Source organism: Ranitomeya imitator, chromosome 6, assembly GCF_032444005.1.
Source record: "Ranitomeya imitator isolate aRanImi1 chromosome 6, aRanImi1.pri, whole genome shotgun sequence".
Taxonomy (NCBI): Eukaryota; Metazoa; Chordata; class Amphibia; order Anura; family Dendrobatidae; genus Ranitomeya; species Ranitomeya imitator.
In genome coordinates, this window is record NC_091287.1 from 563,850,728 (window position 1) to 563,868,730 (window position 18,003).

The 18,003-nt window shown below is 50.4% G+C and overlaps 1 protein-coding gene across 5 annotated transcripts in view; it reads left to right on the plus strand.

Moving 5' to 3' along the window:
- Nucleotides 1–18,003, plus strand: part of ARHGAP39 (Rho GTPase activating protein 39) — a 238,325-nt gene that overhangs the window by 155,219 nt on the left and 65,103 nt on the right. For 4 of the 5 annotated variants that reach the window (XR_011314149.1, XR_011314150.1, XR_011314148.1 and 1 more), the window contains exons 4-5: nucleotides 192–753; nucleotides 12,694–12,780. Coding sequence is in view for 2 of the 5 variants with exons in the window: in XM_069732045.1 (XP_069588146.1) it covers nucleotides 192–753; nucleotides 12,694–12,780 (649 nt within the window). In the remaining 3 variants the exon portion in view is untranslated. The remainder of the gene's footprint in view (nucleotides 1–191; nucleotides 754–12,693; nucleotides 12,781–18,003) is intronic. The other variant, XM_069732046.1, reaches the window with a different exon arrangement.

Consider the following 18,003-nt stretch of genomic DNA (forward strand, 5'->3'; position numbering starts at 1 on the left):
GCAATGCCAGAGTGCTAGAGGGGAGTCCAGAGAGTAGGAGGTTGCTGTAGTCGAGGCGGGAGATGATAAGTATTGAAGTAAGTCACGCAATTGTCTGATACGCGGAGAGCCGCAGATCTGTGTTCCATTTAGACGGCAGCCCCATGTAACACGCTGGTGATAAAACGAGGTCTCTGCTTCTTGTCTCGCAGTCTGAAGACCTCGGTGCCTGCGCTCAATTCGAGAACAGCCGAAACAACAGGAACATGATGCCCAGCTCCAGCTGCGTCTTCCCAACCTTCACTCTGAGGAAACCGTCCTCTGAGACCGATATCGAGAACTGGGCCTCCAAACATTTCAACAAGCACACGCAGGGTCTATTCCGGCGGAAGGTGTCCATCGCCAACATGCTGGCCTGGAGCAGCGAGTCCATTAAGAAGCCAATGATCATGACCTCCGACCGCAACGTAAAAAAGGAGGCCTGCGAGATCTTCAGACTCATCCAGATGTACATGGGAGACCGCAGATCCAAGACCGACCAGCTCAGCGTGGCCTTAGAGATCGCCACCAAAGGATGGAGCATGCAAGGACTGCGGGACGAGCTGTACATCCAGCTGTGCCGGCAGACCACCGAGAACTTCCGCTATGAAAGCCTGGCCCGAGGATGGGAGCTCATGACCATTTGTTTGGCTTTTTTCCCACCCACTCCAAAATTTCATTCTTACTTGGAGGGATATATATACCGACACATGGACCCTGTGAACGATACAAAAGGTAAGAGCCAACGCCGACATCATCTACTCAGTGTAAGAGTTTAGTGACTGAATCCGTAGCGGTGGGCTGCTTCTTCTGAATGTGAATAACAGGGCCGGGGGCCGAATTTGAATCTATCCGTCTGCCTGTCTCCTATCTATCTCTCCATCCCTGTCCATTATCTTCGTTGTTGATATACTATACCAGATGATGTTATGTTTTTGGATATCAGAATAGTGAGGCGACAAGTGCCCGACCCTCCTGTCGCAGAGAACCTTAGAGCAACGCCAGGAGTTCACCAGTTTTGGCTTTTGCTGGGTAGACACAAGTTTTCAGTTGATTACATCATAACATAATCCGCTGAAACATTATGTCATGATCGGCACAGAGTCCGTCTCTAATCGGTGGAGGATGTGGTAATGATCAGCAGAGGATCTGGCTGTGATCCATTGTCGGACTCTGATCAACATATGGTCAAGCTGTGATCCAGGGTCTGGCTGTGATGGGTGGAGGGTCTGGCTGTGATCCAGGGTCTGGCTGTGATGGGTGGAGGGTCTGGCTGTGATCCAGGGTCTGGCTGTGTTTGATGGAGGGTCAGGCTGTGATCCATTGTCGGACTCTGATCAACAGATGGTCAGGCTGTGATCGGTGGAGGGTCAGACTGTGATACAGGGTTTGACTGTGATGGGTGTAGGGTCTGGCTGTGATCTAAGGTCTGGCTGTGATTGATGGAGGGTTTTGCTGTGATCAGTGGAGGGTCTGGCTGTGATCCAGGGTGTGGCTGTGATCAGTGGAGGGTCTGGCTGTGATCCAGGGTCTGGCTGTGATCGGTTGAGAGGCTGGCTGTGATCAGTAGAGAGGCTGGCTGTGATCAGTAGAGAGGCTGGCTGTGATGGGTGGAGGGTCTGGCTGTGATCCAGGGTCTGGCTGTGATTGATGGAGGGTTTTGCTGTGATCAGTGGAGGGTCTGGCTGTGATCCAGGGTGTGGCTGTGATCAGTGGAGAGGCTGGCTGTGATCCAGGGTCTGGCTGTGATCGGTTGAGAGGCTGGCTGTGATCAGTAGAGAGGCTGGCTGTGATGGGTGGAGGGTCTGGCTGTGATCCAGGGTCTGGCTGTGTTTGGTGGAGGGTCAGGCTGTGATGGGTGGAGGGTCTGACTGTGATCCAGGGTCTGGCTGTGATCGGTGGACGGTCTGGCTGGGATATGTGGAGGGTGTGGATGTGATCCAGGGTCTGGCTGTGATTGATGGAGGGTTTTGCTGTGATTAGTGGAGGGTCTGGCTGTGATCCAGGATGTGGCTGTGATCCAGGGTCTGGCTGTGATCGGTTGAGAGGCTGGCTGTGATCGCTGGAGGGTCTGGCTGTGATCCATGATCTGGCTGTGATGGGTAGAGGATCGGGTCTGGCTGTGATCAGTGGAGGGTCTGGCTGTGATGGGTGGAGGGTCAGGCTGTGATGGGTGGAGGGTCTGGCTGTGATGGGTGGAGGGTCTGCCTGTGATGGGTGGAGGGTCTGGCTGTGATGGGTTGAGGGTCTGGCTGTGATGGGTTGAGGGTCTGGCTGTGATGGGTTGTGGGTCTGGCTGTGATGGGTGGAGGGTCTGGCTGTGATCCAGGGTCTGGCTGTGATGGGTGGAGGGTCTGGCTGTGATCCAGGGTCTGGCTGTGATGGGTGGAGGGTCTGGCTGTGATGGGTGGAGGGTCTGGCTGTGATCCAGGGTCTGGCTGTGATTGGTGGAGGGTCTGGCTGTGATCCAGGGTCTGGCTGTGATGGGTGGAGGGTCTGGCTGTGATGGGTGGAGGGTCTGGCTGTGATGGGTTGTGGGTCTGGCTGTGATGGGTTGTGGGTCTGGCTGTGATGGGTGGAGGGTCTGGCTGTGATCCAGGGTCTGGCTGTGATTGGTGGAGGGTCTGGCTGTGATCCAGGGTCTGGCTGTGATGGGTGGAGGGTCTGGCTGTGATGGGTGGAGGGTCTGGCTGTGATGGGTGGAGGGTCTGGCTGTGATGGGTTGAGGGTCTGGCTGTGATGGGTTGAGGGTCTGGCTGTGATCCAGGGTCTGGCTGTGATGGGTTGAGGGTCTGGCTGTGATCCAGGGTCTGGCTGTGATGGGTTGAGGGTCTGGCTGTGATGGGTTGTGGGTCTGGCTGTGATGGGTGGAGGGTCTGGCTGTGATCCAGGGTCTGGCTGTGATGGGTTGAGGGTCTGGCTGTGATCCAGGGTCTGGCTGTGATGGGTGGAGGGTCTGGCTGTGATGGGTTGTGGGTCTGGCTGTGATGGGTGGAGGGTCTGGCTGTGATCCAGGGTCTGGCTGTGATGGGTTGAGGGTCTGGCTGTGATGGGTTGTGGGTCTGGCTGTGATGGGTGGAGGGTCTGGCTGTGATCCAGGGTCTGGCTGTGATTGGTGGAGGGTCTGGCTGTGATCCAGGGTCTGGCTGTGATGGGTGGAGGGTCTGGCTGTGATGGGTGGAGGGTCTGGCTGTGATGGGTGGAGTGTCTGGCTGTGATGGGTTGAGGGTCTGGCTGTGATGGGTGGAGGGTCTGGCTGTGATGGGTGGAGGGTCTGGCTGTGATGGGTGGAGGGTCTGGCTGTGATGGGTGGAGGGTCTGGCTGTGATCCAGGGTCTGGCTGTGATTGGTAAAGGGTCTGGCTGTGATCCAGGGTCTGGCTGTGATGGGTGGAGGGTCTGGTTGTAATCGGTGGAGGGTCAGGCTGTGAAGGGGGGAGGGTCTGGCTGTAATCGGTGGAGGGTCTGGATGTGATTGGTGGAGGGTCTGTATGTGATCTATTGAGGGTCTGGCTGTGATCTATGGAGGTGATGGCAGAAAAAAAGACTGGCACATCCAAACTAGTGTGAATAGGTGCATACCAGGAGCAGCCACCTCCATATATAATATACAACAAAAGGTTGCACTCTATCGTGCCAAAACACGTCAAATATGAAATATATGAATAGCAAAATTGCTTTTTGAACATTAGGAAAAAAAATTTTTTGAGACGCTTAGCACAGAATTTGGCCAAATAGTGTGAGCCCATCAACCATCGTCAAGGTGGTCTCATTAAAAAACTGATGTGATCTATGGAGGGTCTGGCTGTGATTGGTGGAGGGTCTGGCTGTGATTGGTGGAGGGTCTGGCTGTGATGGGTGGAGGGTCTGGCTGTGATGGGTGGAGGGTCTGGCTGTGATGGGTGGAGGGTCTGGCTGTGATCTATGGAGGCTCTGGATGTGATGGGTGGAGGCTCTGGCTGTGATCTATGGAGGCTCTGGCTGTGATGGGTGGAGGGTCTGGCTGTGATGGGTGGAGGGTCTGGCTGTGATGGGTGGAGGGTCTGGCTGTGATCTATGGAGGCTCTGGATGTGATGGGTGGAGGCTCTGGCTGTGATGGGTGGAGGGTCTGGCTGTGATCTATGGAGGCTCTGGCTGTGATGGGTGGAGGGTCTGGCTGTGATCTATGGAGGCTCTGGCTGTGATGGGTGGAGGGTCTGGCTGTGATCTATGGAGGGTCTGGCTGTTATCGATGGAGGGTCTGGATGTGATGGGTGGAGGCTCTGGCTGTGATGGGTGGAGGCTCTGGCTGTGATGGGTGGAGGCTCTGGCTGTGATGGGTGGAGGGTCTGGCTATGATGGGTGGAGGGTCTGGCTGTGATCTATGCAGGGTCTGGCTGTTATCGATGGAGGGTCTGGATGTGATCATGTTTCCACAGCAGTGCCACTTATGTGGAAAACTCTTAAATTTGCACCACCCCCATACACACGGGTGGACACGTCTCCCGGTTATGTGATTGGTAAGGTGTCTGGCCTTGACGGCATTGTCCATCACTGGTGACATGTCGTGGTCTCCATTACTGGTCTCGCTGGTCACTTATTAAGGATATATAATATTTTCTGACTAATTTCTGTGTAGTCTTGGTCCTTACGGAGAATATATCACGTAGCGGTCCTGTGGTGATCCTGTACATGAAGTCACTACGAGGGAACCTCCACAGCACAGTATGATGCGTATTTGCAGGAGGCCGACACCTCGCATTTCCTTTCTGATCCGCCGTCTGAACATCCACGAATCCTCACACTGATTGGCATCATCCAGTCTTACTCTGGATTCATTGGATAAATGTATTGTAAAAGTATACACACCCTTTATCGCTATACACGAGCAGTGGTGTACGGCGCATGGACCTGTCCAGTCTGGGACTGATGAGGTTAATCTGACGCAGGAGAAACCCTTGTTCCTGCAGTTCCTTCCAGGGATGATTCTTGTTCAGTCCCGGACACCAGCCTGCGCGGCATCTGGCGGCGAGCACCACAATCTGCCCAGCTGCTGCCTTGCGGCATTCTGCAGCCGCCACCGTCCTGACACGTGCATGCACTTCCAGTGTGAACAGATGCCTGCGCCTGTTGTCATTTTGTCACTGCCAATCACTTTCAGTGGAATTTAAACTATGTGATCTTGTCTGGGTGCACATTTCACACCCCCACCCCATCTTAGATTTAAAAAAAAATAAAAGAAAGCGAGAGTAAAAAAATAATTGTTAAAGGTATTAAAAAAAAACCATGATAACTCTGATGCTTGCCCCAGTTCTAAATAAATGAAAAAATGTAAATATCTGTTATCGCCACTTCAGTAAAAGTCTGAGCTTTTAAAACCTAAAATTGTTTAACCTGTACAGGAAATATCAAGAGAAAAAAATGGAAACACTGAAATTTTTTAGTTACGGTATCACACAGAAAAAATGGAATAAAAAGCGTTCATGCAATGTATGTGCCCTAAAATTAAGTTGTTAAGCCGCTGAAAGAATAAAGTAGTAACAAATCAAGGTTTGATTTTCTACGTTCGAGTCGGGGGCAAAAAGCCTTAAGATGGGGATGTCTCATTGCTACTTGCCCATCGCTGGTGCAGTCCCCAGAAGTCACCTGCATTCCTCCCCGTGCTGACACCACCGGCTGCAGGTACTTTGTAAACATACATAGGATGTGCACCCTCCGTCTCCATTTCTCTGTTCACATTTACCTCCCCCTGCCTTATCTTACATCGTCATATAGTGAGTTACTGTGTACATGCGGTCCTTCCGTTGCCTCTGGTCCTTCCGTTGCCTCTGGTCCTTCCGTTGCCTCTGGTTCTTCCGTTGCCTCTGGTCTTTCCGTTGCCTCTGGTCCTTCTGTTGCCTCTGGTCCTTCCGTTGCCTCTGGTCCTTCCGTTGCCTCTGGTCCTTCCGTTGCCTCCGGCCCTTCTGTTGCCTCCAGTCCTTCTGTTGCCTCTGGTAGCCTCTGGTCCTTCTGTTACCTCTGGTCCAATTTATCTTTTTTACCTTCGGTCTTTATTTTTGCCTCCGGTTCTTTTTTCTTTACCTCTGGACCCTTTTTTGCCTCTGGTCATTCCGTTGCCTCCACTCCTTTTTTTTTTCCTCTGGTTCTCTTTTTCTTTTGTTCTCTTTTTCTTTTCCCTCCGGTCCTTATTTTTGCTTCCAGTTCTTTTTCTTTACCTCCGGTCTCTTTTTTGCCTCTGATAGTTATTTTGCCCAGTCCTCCCGTTGCCTCCGGTCCTTCTGTTGCCTCTGGTCCTTCCGTTCCCTCCCAGCCTTCCGTTGCCTCTGGTCCTTCTGTTGCATCCGGTCCTTCCGTTGCCTCCACTCCTTTTTTTTCCTCTGGTTCTCTTTTTCTTTTGTTCTCTTTTTCTTTTCCCTCCGGTCCTTATTTTTGCTTCCAGTTCTTTTTCTTTACCTCCGGTCCCTTTTTTGCCTCTGATAGTTATTTTGCCTCGTCCTTCTTTTGCCTCCAGTCCTCCCATTGCCTCCAGTCCTTCCGTTGCCTCCCGTCCTTTTGTTGCCTCCGGTCCTTTAGTTGCCTCCGGTCCTTTAGTTGCCTCCGGTCCTTTTGTTGCCTCCGGTCCTTTTGTTGCCTCCGGTCCTTTTGTTGCCTCCGGTCCTTCCGTTGCCTCTTGTCCTTCCGTTGCCTCTTGTCCTTCCGTTGCCTCTTGTCCTTCCGTTGCCTCCAGTCCTCCCATTGCCTCCAGTCCTTCCGTTGCCTTCTGTTGCCTCCCGTCCTTCCGTTGCCTCCCGTCCTTCCGTTGCCTCCCGTCCTTCCGTTGCCTCCCGTCCTTCCGTTGCCTCCCGTCCTTTTGTTGCCTCCCGTCCTTTTGTTGCCTCCGGTCCTTTTGTTGCCTCCGGTCCTTTTGTTGCCTCCGGTCCTTCCGTTGCCTCCGGTCCTTCCGTTGCCTCTTGTCCTTCCGTTGCCTCTTGTCCTTCCGTTGCCTCTTGTCCTTCCGTTGCCTCTTGTCCTTCCGTTGCCTCTTGTCCTTCCGTTGCCTCTTGTCCTTCCGTTGCCTCTTGTCCTTCCGTTGCCACTTGTCCTTCCGTTGCCTCTTGTCCTTCCGTTGCCTCTTGTCCTTCCGTTGCCTCTTGTCCTTCCGTTGCCTCTTGTCCTCCCGTTGCCTAATGTCCTTCCGTTGCCTCTTGTCCTTCCGTTGCCTCTTGTCCTTCCGTTGCCTCTTGTCCTTCCGTTGCCTCTTGTCCTTCCGTTGCCTCTTGTCCTTCCGTTGCCTCTTGTCCTTCCGTTGCCTCTTGTCCTTCCGTTGCCTCATGTCCTTCCGTTGCCTCATGTCCTTCCGTTGCCTCATGTCCTTCCGTTGCCTCTTGTCCTTCCGTTGCCTCTTGTCCTTCCGTTGCCTCTTGTCCTTCCGTTGCCTCTTGTCCTTCCGTTGCCTCTTGTCCTTCCGTTGCCTCATGTCCTTCCGTTGCCTCATGTCCTTCCGTTGCCTCATGTCCTTCCGTTGCCTCTTGTCCTTCCGTTGCCTCTTGTCCTTCCGTTGCCTCTTGTCCTTCCGTTGCCTCTTGTCCTTCCGTTGCCTCTTGTCCTTCCGTTGCCTCTTGTCCTTCCGTTGCCTCTTGTCCTTCCGTTGCCTCTTGTCCTTCCGTTGCCTCTTGTCCTTCCGTTGCCTCTTGTCCTTCCGTTGCCTCTAGTACTTTTTTTTGCCTCTGGTTCTCTTTTTCTTTTTTACCTCCAGTCCTTATTTTTGCTTTCAGTTCTTCTTCTTTACCTCTGGTCCCTTTTTTTTGCCTCTGATCGTTTTTTTTGCCTCGTCCTTCTGTTGCCTCCAGTCCTCCCGTTGCCTCCGGTTCTTCCGTTGCCTCTTGTCCTTCCGTTGCCTCTTGTCCTCCGTTGCCTTCCGTTGCCTCTTGTCCTTCCGTTGCCTCTGGTCCTTCCGTTGCCTCTGGTCCTTCCGTTGCCTCTTGTCCTTCCGTTGCCTCTTGTCCTTCCGTTGCCTCTTGTCCTTCCGTTGCCTAATGTCCTTCCGTTGCCTCTTGTCCTTCCGTTGCCTCTTGTCCTTCCGTTGCCTCTTGTCCTTCCGTTGCCTCTTGTCCTTCCGTTGCCTCTAGTACTTTTTTTTGCCTCTGGTTCTCTTTTTCTTTTTTACCTCCGGTCCTTTTTTTTTTTGCCTCTGATCGTTTTTTTTGCCTCGTCCTTTTGTTGCCTCCAGTCCTCCCGTTGCCTCCGGTCCTTCCGTTCCCTCCCAGCCTTCCGTTGCCTCTGGTCCTTCTGTTGCATCCGGTCCTTCCGTTGCCTCCGGTCCTTCCGTTGCCTCCGGTCCTTCCGTTGCCTCTTGTCCTTCCGTTGCCTCTTGTCCTTCCGTTGCCGCTTGTCCTTCCGTTGCCTCTTGTCCTTCCGTTGCCTCTTGTCCTTCCGTTGCCTCTGGTCCTTCTGTTGCCTCTGGTCATTCCGTTGCCTCTAGTACTTTTTTTTGCCTCTGGTTCTCTTTTTCTTTTTTACCTCCAGTCCTTATTTTTGCTTTCAGTTCTTTTTCTTTACCTCCGGTCCTTTTTTTTTTTGCCTCTGATCGTTTTTTTGCCTCGTCCTTTTGTTGCCTCCAGTCCTCCCGTTGCCTCCGGTCCTTCCGTTCCCTCCCAGCCTTCCGTTGCCTCTGGTCCTTCTGTTGCATCCGGTCCTTCCGTTGCCTCTTGTCCTTCCGTTGCCTCTGGTTCTTCTGTTGCCTCTGGTCCTTCTGTTGCATCCGGTCCTTCCGTTGCCTCCGGTCCTTCCGTTGCCTTCCGTTGCCTCTTGTCCTTCCGTTGCCTCCGGTCCTTCTGTTGCCTCCGGTCCTTCCGTTGCCTCTGGTCCTTCCGTTGCCTCTGGTCCTTCCGTTGCCTCTGGTCCTTCCGTTGCCTCTGGTCCTTCCGTTGCCTCTTGTCCTTCCGTTGCCTAATGTCCTTCCGTTGCCTAATGTCCTTCCGTTGCCTCTTGTCCTTCCGTTGCCTCTTGTCCTTCTGTTGCCTCTTGTCCTTCCGTTGCCTCTTGTCCTTCCGTTGCCTCTTGTCCTTCTGTTGCCTCCGGTCCTTCTGTTGCCTCCGGTCCTTCCGTTGCCTTCTGTTGCCTCTGGTCATTCCGTTGCCTCTAGTACTTTTTTTTTGCCTTTGGTTCTCTTTCTTTTTTACCTCCAGTCCTTATTTTTGCTTCCAGTTCTTTTTCTTTACCTCCGGTCCCTTTTTTGCCTCTGATCGTTTTTTTGCCTCGTCCTTCCGTTGCCTCTGGTCCTTCTGTTGCCTCCGGTCCTTCCGTTGCCTCTGGTCCTTCCGTTGCCTCTGGTCCTTCCGTTGCCTCTGGTCCTTCCGTTGCCTCTTGTCCTTCCGTTGCCTCTGGTCCTTCCGTTGCCTCTGGTCCTTCCGTTGCCTCTGGTCCTTCCGTTGCCTCTTGTCCTTCTGTTGCCTAATGTCCTTCCGTTGCCTCTTGTCCTTCCGTTGCCTCTTGTCCTTCCGTTGCCTCTTGTCCTTCCGTTGCCTCTTGTCCTTCCGTTGCCGCTTGTCCTTCCGTTGCCGCTTGTCCTTCCGTTGCCGCTTGTCCTTCCGTTGCCGCTTGTCCTTCCGTTGCCGCTTGTCCTTCCGTTGCCTCTTGTCCTTCTGTTGCCTCTTGTCCTTCTGTTGCCTCCAGTCCTTCCATTGCCTTCTGTTGCCTCTGGTCATTCCGTTGCCTCTAGTACTTTTTTTTTTACCTTTGGTTCTCTTTCTTTTTTACCTCCAGTCCTTATTTTTGCTTCCAGTTCTTTTTCTTTACCTCCGGTCCCTTTTTTGCCTCTGATCGTTTTTTTGCCTCGTCCTTCTGTTGCCTCCAGTCCTCCCGTTGCCTCCGGTCCTTCTGTTGCCTCTGGTCCTTCTGGTCTCTCCCATCCTTCCATTGCCTCCCGTCCTTCCATTGCCTCCGGTCCTTCCGTTGCCTCTGGTCCTTCCGTTGCCTTCTGTTGCCTCCCGTCCTTCCGTTGCCTCCCGTCCTTCCGTTGCCTCCCGTCCTTCCATTGCCTCCTGTCCTTCCGTTGCTTCTTGTCCTTCCGTTGCCTCTTAGTCCTTCCGTTGCCTCCGGTCTTTCTGTTGCCTCCGGTCCTTCTGTTGCCTCCGGTCCTTCTGTTGCCTTCGGTCCTTTTTTTACTTTGTCACACTCAGTGCCATAGTCCAAATGGCAAAATATAAGCCATTCAGCGCTTACATTGCAGACTATATGGGGATGCATGATGGTGAATACTTGCCGTTGTCCTCCATATAGTCGGCCTTCCCAATTACAGGGGAAGAGGAGTTGCCAACAACGGCTGCAGGAAATGTGAGATCAGTTGATGATGGTGCGCTTTCCTTGTATATTGCCTCATCGCTGATATCTTTACACACCCTGATGATCGGGATTCAGCGTTCTTATGGATGCTCACTAGGTCAGTTATTGGACTTAGTCAAGTTATCCTTTATGTGTAGGATTGATGGGGTTGCCCGACCGCTGGTACCCCGCACGATCCTGAGGACATGGCTCTGCAGTGGTGGTCTCTGGCATGGAGCGCAGGAGCGCTTGCTTGACCTCTGTAAAGACCCCCTCCTGGGATCGTGTAGGTCCCAGAGGTAGGAGCCCCAGCAATGAGCATGTCATCACTACTGGATGGGGGGAAACGTACTAACTTGGTACAAATCTTTTATTTCTGACATTATGCCAGAAGCTGCAGTCACAATGTGGCCGCCATTGCTCTCCTGACAGCTTAGTATTAAGACTACACTCCCTGACAGAAGTTATGTCGCTTATCCATGTTATATAGATAAAAGCTTATAACTTGATGTTAAATTCATCCATTGGTTGTATAAATTATTCTTTTGAAAGCTGAAACCCTCCAAAATGTGGTTTAGGTTAAGAAAATAAATTTGCATCAATGCAGAAATATTGATCGTTAATGGACACAGAATGGTCAGATTTTGGCAAGACAAAAGTTTTGTCGCCTGGTCATATAATGCAGGGGTCCCCAACTCCAGTCCTCAAGGCCCACCAGCAGGTCATGTTTTCAGGATTTCCTTTGCATTGCACAGGTGATGCAATTATTACCTGGGCAAGACTAAGGAAATCCTGAAAACATGACATGTTGGTGGGCCTTGAGGACTGGAGTTGGGGACCCCTGATATAATGCACCCAATCCTAGTTTACATCCTCACCTGTTCTCAGTAAATGATCGGTTAATTAGTGTGTGTGTATAAAAAGAAACCCAGCACCCCAGACCTTCACTTGAACTGCAACTTGAGCTCTAACAACATGCCAAAAATCCACCCTGCGGTCAAAGCCTGGATTATCAAGAGGCTGAAGACCAGATCCACTGTAGAGGTGGCTGGCACCTTTAATGTGTCTCCGTGTCAAGTACAAAGAATTAAAAAAAGATTTGAAGAGACTGGAGATGTGTTTCACAAGCCCAGGTCCGACAGACCCTGCAAAACAACTGCTCAGGAAGAACGTTTGTTGGTTAGAAAATCCAAAGCAAGCCCCTCTTCAGAGCTCCAACAGGCCTGGTCACCTCAAGTCCCTGTGTCAACTAGGACAGTTTGTAGGATTCTGTCTCGAAATGGCCTCCATGGTGGAATCAGTGCCCAGAAGCCAGCACTAAACAAAAGGCAAATAAAAAACTGTTGGCATTTGCAAAGTCCCACAGCCTGCGAAACAGATGGATGCTGGAAAAGTGGCAGAAGGTGGATTTCTCTGATGAATCTTCAGTAGAATTACACCACAGCCGTCGCAAATACTGCAGGAGACCTACTGGAGCCCGTATGGATCCAAAATACACCCTCATACATCCATGTCTACAACAAGGTTCCTCCAGGCAAAAAAGATCAAGGTGCTCAAGGACTGGCCAGCCCAGTCACCAGACATGAACATCATTGAACATGTTTAGGGTAGGATGAAAGAGGAAGCTTGGAAGACAAAGCCAAAGAATCTAGATGAACTCTGGGAGGCATGTAAGACGGCATTCTTTGCTATTCCTGATGACTTCATTAATAAATTGTATGAATCATTGTTGAACCGCATGGATGCAGTCCTTCAAGCTCATGGAAGTCGCACAAAATATTAAATATGACTCTAATAGCACCACAACTTCATTCAACAATGTTATGCAACATATATTTGTATTGTAAGTTAATTATTTGTTTGAATATCACATTACTTTCTGTGGGAGACAAAACTTTTGTCTTGCCAAAATCTGACCATTCTGTGTCCATTAACTGATTAAAATTTCTGCATTGATGCCAATTTATTTTCTTAACCTAAACCACATTTCGGAGGGTTTCACCTTACAAAAAAATAATTTATACAACCAATGGATGACTTTAACGTCAGGTTATAAGCTTTTATTTACATAACATGGATAAGCGACACAACTTCTGTCAGGGAGCTTACACATCCCACAATGCGCCACATCAGATCAGTACAGAGTGCAGCACTTTTCTGGATTCCTGTTAGCTCCCAGGTTCACACCTGACATCTCTGACGTGGTGGGTGATGTGGTGTCCACTGTATCTAATCTCTGGGGTGGATACACCGCCTCCCTGCGGGATCGCTTACAGTCCCCGCTTCCATCTCCATGTGACGTGCATGGAGCCGGCTTTGCCCAGGGTCTCCTGTCTCTGCCATCTTTGTCTCCACCTTTGTGCCGTTGTGTTCATCATTCTGTTTGTTCCCCAGTGAATCATCACATAAGAGAACTTCTGGAGAGAAGGAAGAAAGCCAAAGCGAGAAAGAAACCAAAGCCTTACGTGGAGGAGCGCGATGGTAGGGCGGCGAGCTGTCTGTAGTGGCTGCACCCTCTAGATTAACCCCTCTGGCTTTATGTGTCTCATCTCTATCACCCTGAACTAGAGACCTGTCCTTAGTGCCATCTACATGACCAGACGCCATGAAGTATCCCTCCGATGGGGCAGAGCGTTCCTCACCGCCCCGTTTAGTAGATCCTCTGCTCCTGTCCAGCGGGGTCACGAATATTAGTTGGGTTCATCCTCTCAATGGTAATTTTGCGCACATTTTGCACTGGATCAGCCGAGTGCAAGAATATATGTGGCGGAGGGAGACCCCCTGTCCGCACCTGCAACTGCTGCCAAAACTGCTGCCATGGGAAAGCACGGTGTGCAGAATCGCCTGCGCTCAAAAGCCGATATTACAGCACTGCTGAAGCTCATGATTGGCTGCAGCGCCTGATTGCTGCAGTCAATCATGAGCTGTAACATCTGGATGGTACAGTTATCACTTCAATTTTTTTTTCTTTAACACCAGACAACACCCTTAATGTTTAGGGCCAGAAGGGAGACCCCTTTAATGCGGGCATTTGGAAGCTGCCCACACTGATGCTCAGAGCACTGAAGATGAGGGGTCTTGTCAATATGGAGTCCACATCCGGGGACAAAGGAGATATTGTAGTGTCTTCTGGTCAGTGACTGTTTTCTACTAAACCACATCTAACCTCTGCCGCTGTCCTCCTCACCGCCCGTCTGTCCATATAATCACACCGCCTAACCTGCTACATGACCATATATTGTCACATGTGGGTGATCGTATTCCCGGAGCACGGCGGCCTCCGCAGAGCACTGGTACGTAGCTGCTGTCCTGTGCAGTCTGCGCCCATCCTCAGCATGTGAAGTTTGGGACATGTCTTGCAATATTGGTGGAATTTGGGAATGTTTGCCCCTAGCAAGAGCCGGTGTGAAGACCGGCAAACCTGGGCAAATGCGCCTCTATGCATGTTAAGCTGGGGGGAGATAGACACAAGACCCCAATGGGCTCCGGATCTGCACAGTCACTGTGCCCTCACTTTCAAAAGTCATTGGTAAATTTTCCTAGAAGTTTTGGTAGAAGAAAGTGCAAGATGATTGGGGCAGTGGAAATGCATCTAGTAGGCAGCTAGGGCTCCACTGGGATTTACACTAATGTGAGATGGATGAAGTAAGCAAGAAAGAGGGTCCAGTCTGAGACCCCCACTGATGTGTGGTAGAGAAAGGAGATTGGTCGGCTCATTGATGGGAATGGAAGACGACGAGAAGGCCGAACGAGCATTTGCCCTCATTACCGGGGTGTGATAGTAATTAGCCCTACCCAATACAGCCACTGCGCCCCCTATATGATGCCAGCCACAGTGCCCCCCTATATGATGCCAACCACAGCGCCCCCTATATGATGCTGGCCACAGCGCCCACTACATGATGCCGGCCACAGCGCCCCATACATGATGCCGGCCACAGCGCCCCCTATACGATGCCGGCCACAGCGCCCCCTACATAATGCCAGCCACAGCTCCCCTTATATGATGCCAGCCACTGTGCCCCCTACATGATGCCAGCCATAGCTCCCCCTATATGATGCCAGCCACAGCGCCCCCTACATGATGCCTGCCACAGCGCCCCCTACATGATGCCGGCCACAGCGCCCCCTACATGATGCCGGCCACAGCGCCCCCTACATGATGCCGGCCACAGCGCCCCCTACATGATGCCGGCCATAGCGCCCCCTATATAATGCTGGCCACAGTGCCCCCTAGACTCTGCCCTGTCCTTCAAACCGCACATCCAAGCTCTCGCCACCTCCTGTCGTCTCCAGCTCAAAAATATTTCCAGAATCCGTCCTTTCCTCAACCCACACTCTACCAAAATGCTTGTGCATGCCCTAATCATCTCCCGCCTCGACTACTGCAACGCCCTCCTCTGTGGCCTACCTTCTAACACTCTCGCACCTCTCCAGTCCATCCTTAACTCTGCTGCCCGACTAATCTCTCTCCTCGCTACACTCCTGCTTCACCTCTTTGCAAATCCATTCACTGGCTCCCAATTTCCCAGCGCATCCAGTTTAAATTACTAACACTGACCTACAAAGCCATCCATAACCTTTCTCCTCCGTATATTTCCACACTAATCTCTCAATATCTTTCCTCACGTAATCTCCGCTCCTCCCAAGGCCTCCTCCTCTCCTCTACGCTTATTCACTCTTCACTCAACCGCCTCCAAGACTTCTCCTGAATATCCCCCATCCTCTGGAATTCAGTGCCCCAACACATCCGGTTATCCACTACTTTTGGATCCTTCAAAAGAAACCTGAAAACCCATCTCTTCAGGGAAGCTTACAGCCTGTAAAGACCACACGGCCACCTCAACACCATTGGAGCTACTGCAACCCTCGACCTACTGTCTCCTTCCCCATAATCCTGTAGAATGTAAGCCCTCAAGGGCAGGGTCATCTTCCCTCTGTATCAGTCTGTCATTATTAGTTTATTTACTGTAAGTAATAATTGTATTTTGATGTAACCCTTTCTCATGTACAGCACCATGGAATTAATGGTGCTATATAAATAAATAATAATAATAAAAGACTCGCCACCACTTACTATAGAGAAGAAAAGACTCGTCACCACTGTAGAGAGGAAAAGACTCGTCACCACTTACTGTAGAGAGGAAGACTCATCACCACTCACTGTAGAGAGGAAAAGACTCGTCATCACTTACTGTAGAGAGGAAAAGACTCGTCATCACTTACTGTAGAGGAAGAGACTCGTCACCACTTACTGTAAAGAGGAAGAGACTCGTCACCACTTACTATAGAGAAGAAAAGACTCATCACCACTTACTGTAGAGAGGAAAAGACTCGTCACCACTTACTGTAGAGGAAGAGACTCGTCACCACTCACTGTAGAGAGGAAGAGACTCGTCACCACTTACTGTAGAGAGGAAAATACTCGTCACCACTTACTGTAGAGAGGAAAAGACTCGTCACCACTGTAAAGAGGAAAAGACTCGTCACCACTTACTGTAGAGAGGAAAAGACTCGTCACCACTTACTATAGAGAGGAAAAGACTCGTCATCACTTACTGTAGAGAGGAAAAGACTCGTCACCACTTACTGTAGAGAGGAAAAGACTCGTCACCACTTACTGTAGAGAGGAAAAGACTCATCACCACTTACTGTAGAGAGGAAAAGACTCGTCACCACTTACTGTAGAGAGAAAAAGACTCGTCACCACTTACTGTAGAGGAAAAGACTCGACACCACTTACTGTAGAGAGGAAAAGACTCGTCACCACTTACTGTAGAGAGGAAAAGACTCGACACCACTTACAGTAGAGAGGAAAAGACTCGTCACCACTTACTGTAGAGAGGAAAAGACTCGTCACCACTTACTGTAGAGAGGAAAAGACTCGTCACCACTTACTGTAGAGAAGAAAAGACTCGTCACCACTTACTGTAGAGAGGAAAAGACTCGTCACCACTTACTGTAGAGAGGAAAAGACTCGTCACCACTTACTGTAGAGAGGAAAAGACTCGTCACCACTTACTGTAGAGCGGAAAAGACTCGTCACCACTTACTGTAGAGAGGAAAAGACTCTTCACCACTTACTGTAGAGAGGAAGAGACTCGTCACCACTTACTGTAGAGGAAGAGACTCGTCACCACTCACTGTAGAGAGGAAGAGACTCGTCACCACTCACTGTAGAGAGGAAAAGACTCGTCACCACTTACTGTAGAGAGGAAAAGACTCGTCATCACTTACTGTAGAGGAAGAGACTCGTCACCACTTACTGTAGAGAGGAAGAGACTCGTCACCACTTACTGTAGAGAGGAAAAGACTCGTCATCACTTACTGTAGAGAGGAAAAGACTCGTCACCACTTACTGTAGAGAGGAAAAGACTCGTCACCACTTACTGTAGAGAAGAAAAGACTCGTCACCACTTACTGTAGAGAGGAAAAGACTCGTCACCACTTACTGTAGAGAGGAAAAGACTCGTCACCACTTACTGTAGAGGAAGAGACTCGTCACCACTTACTGTAGAGAGGAAAAGACTAGTCACCACTTACTGTAGAGAGGAAAAGACTCGTCACCACTTACTGTAGAGAGGAAAAGACTAGTCACCACTTACTGTAGAGAGGAAAAGACTCGTCACCACTTACTGTAGAGAGGAAAAGACTAGTCACCACTTACTGTAGAGAGGAAGAGACTTGCCATCACCACTTATGTGCGCACGTATTTTTGAGGGCTGCAGATTTTTCCGCAGCGGATTTCACAAATCTGCAGGTAAAAGGCACTGCGTTTTACCTGCGGATTTACCACGATTTTTATGCGGATTTTGTGTGGATTCCACCTGCGGTTTTATACCTGCGGATTCCTATTATAGAGCAGGTGTAAACCGCTGCGGAATCCGCACAAAGAATTGACATGCTGTGGAATGTAACCGGTATCGTTTCTGCGCGTTTTTTCCCGCAACATGGGCACTGCAGATTGCATTTTCCATAGTTTTACATTAATAATAATAATAATAATTTTTATTTATATAGCGCCAACATATTCCGCAGCGCTTTACAAATTATAGAGGGGACTTGTACAGACAATAGACATTACAGCATAACAGAAATACAGTTCAAAACAGATACCAGGAGGAGTGAGGGCCCTGCTCGCAAGCTTACAAACTATGGGGACAAGGGACATTGTACTGTAAACGCATGGAAAGATGCTGCGGACTCGCAGCTGCAGATCCGCTGCAGATCCGCAGCAAAATCAGCAACGTGTGCACAGCCTTACTGTAGAGAGGAAAAGACTCGTCACCACTTACTGTAGAGACAAATACTAACAACCACTTACACTACAGAGACAAATAGTGTAGAGAGACAGACCTGTTCCCATTACCTGTAGACAGACAGACCCACCCTTTCTTTTTGAAAAGAGACATACATTCCCACTTTCTTTAGTGCGATGTACACCCCCACCACTTTATGTAGAGCAACAAACCTTCAGTCACTTCCTATAGAGAGACAGACCTGCATCACTTACGGTAATGATACAGACCCACTCTTGTTGTAGAATGATAGGCTGGCCCCCACTTCCTGTGTTGATATAGTACTGCCCCACTTCCTTTCGACAGACTCATTAATGTCCTGAAGAATGACAGACTCATCACAACTTCCTGTAGTTTGACAGACACACTCCCACTTCCTGTAGACAAACAGACCCACTTGGAGTGA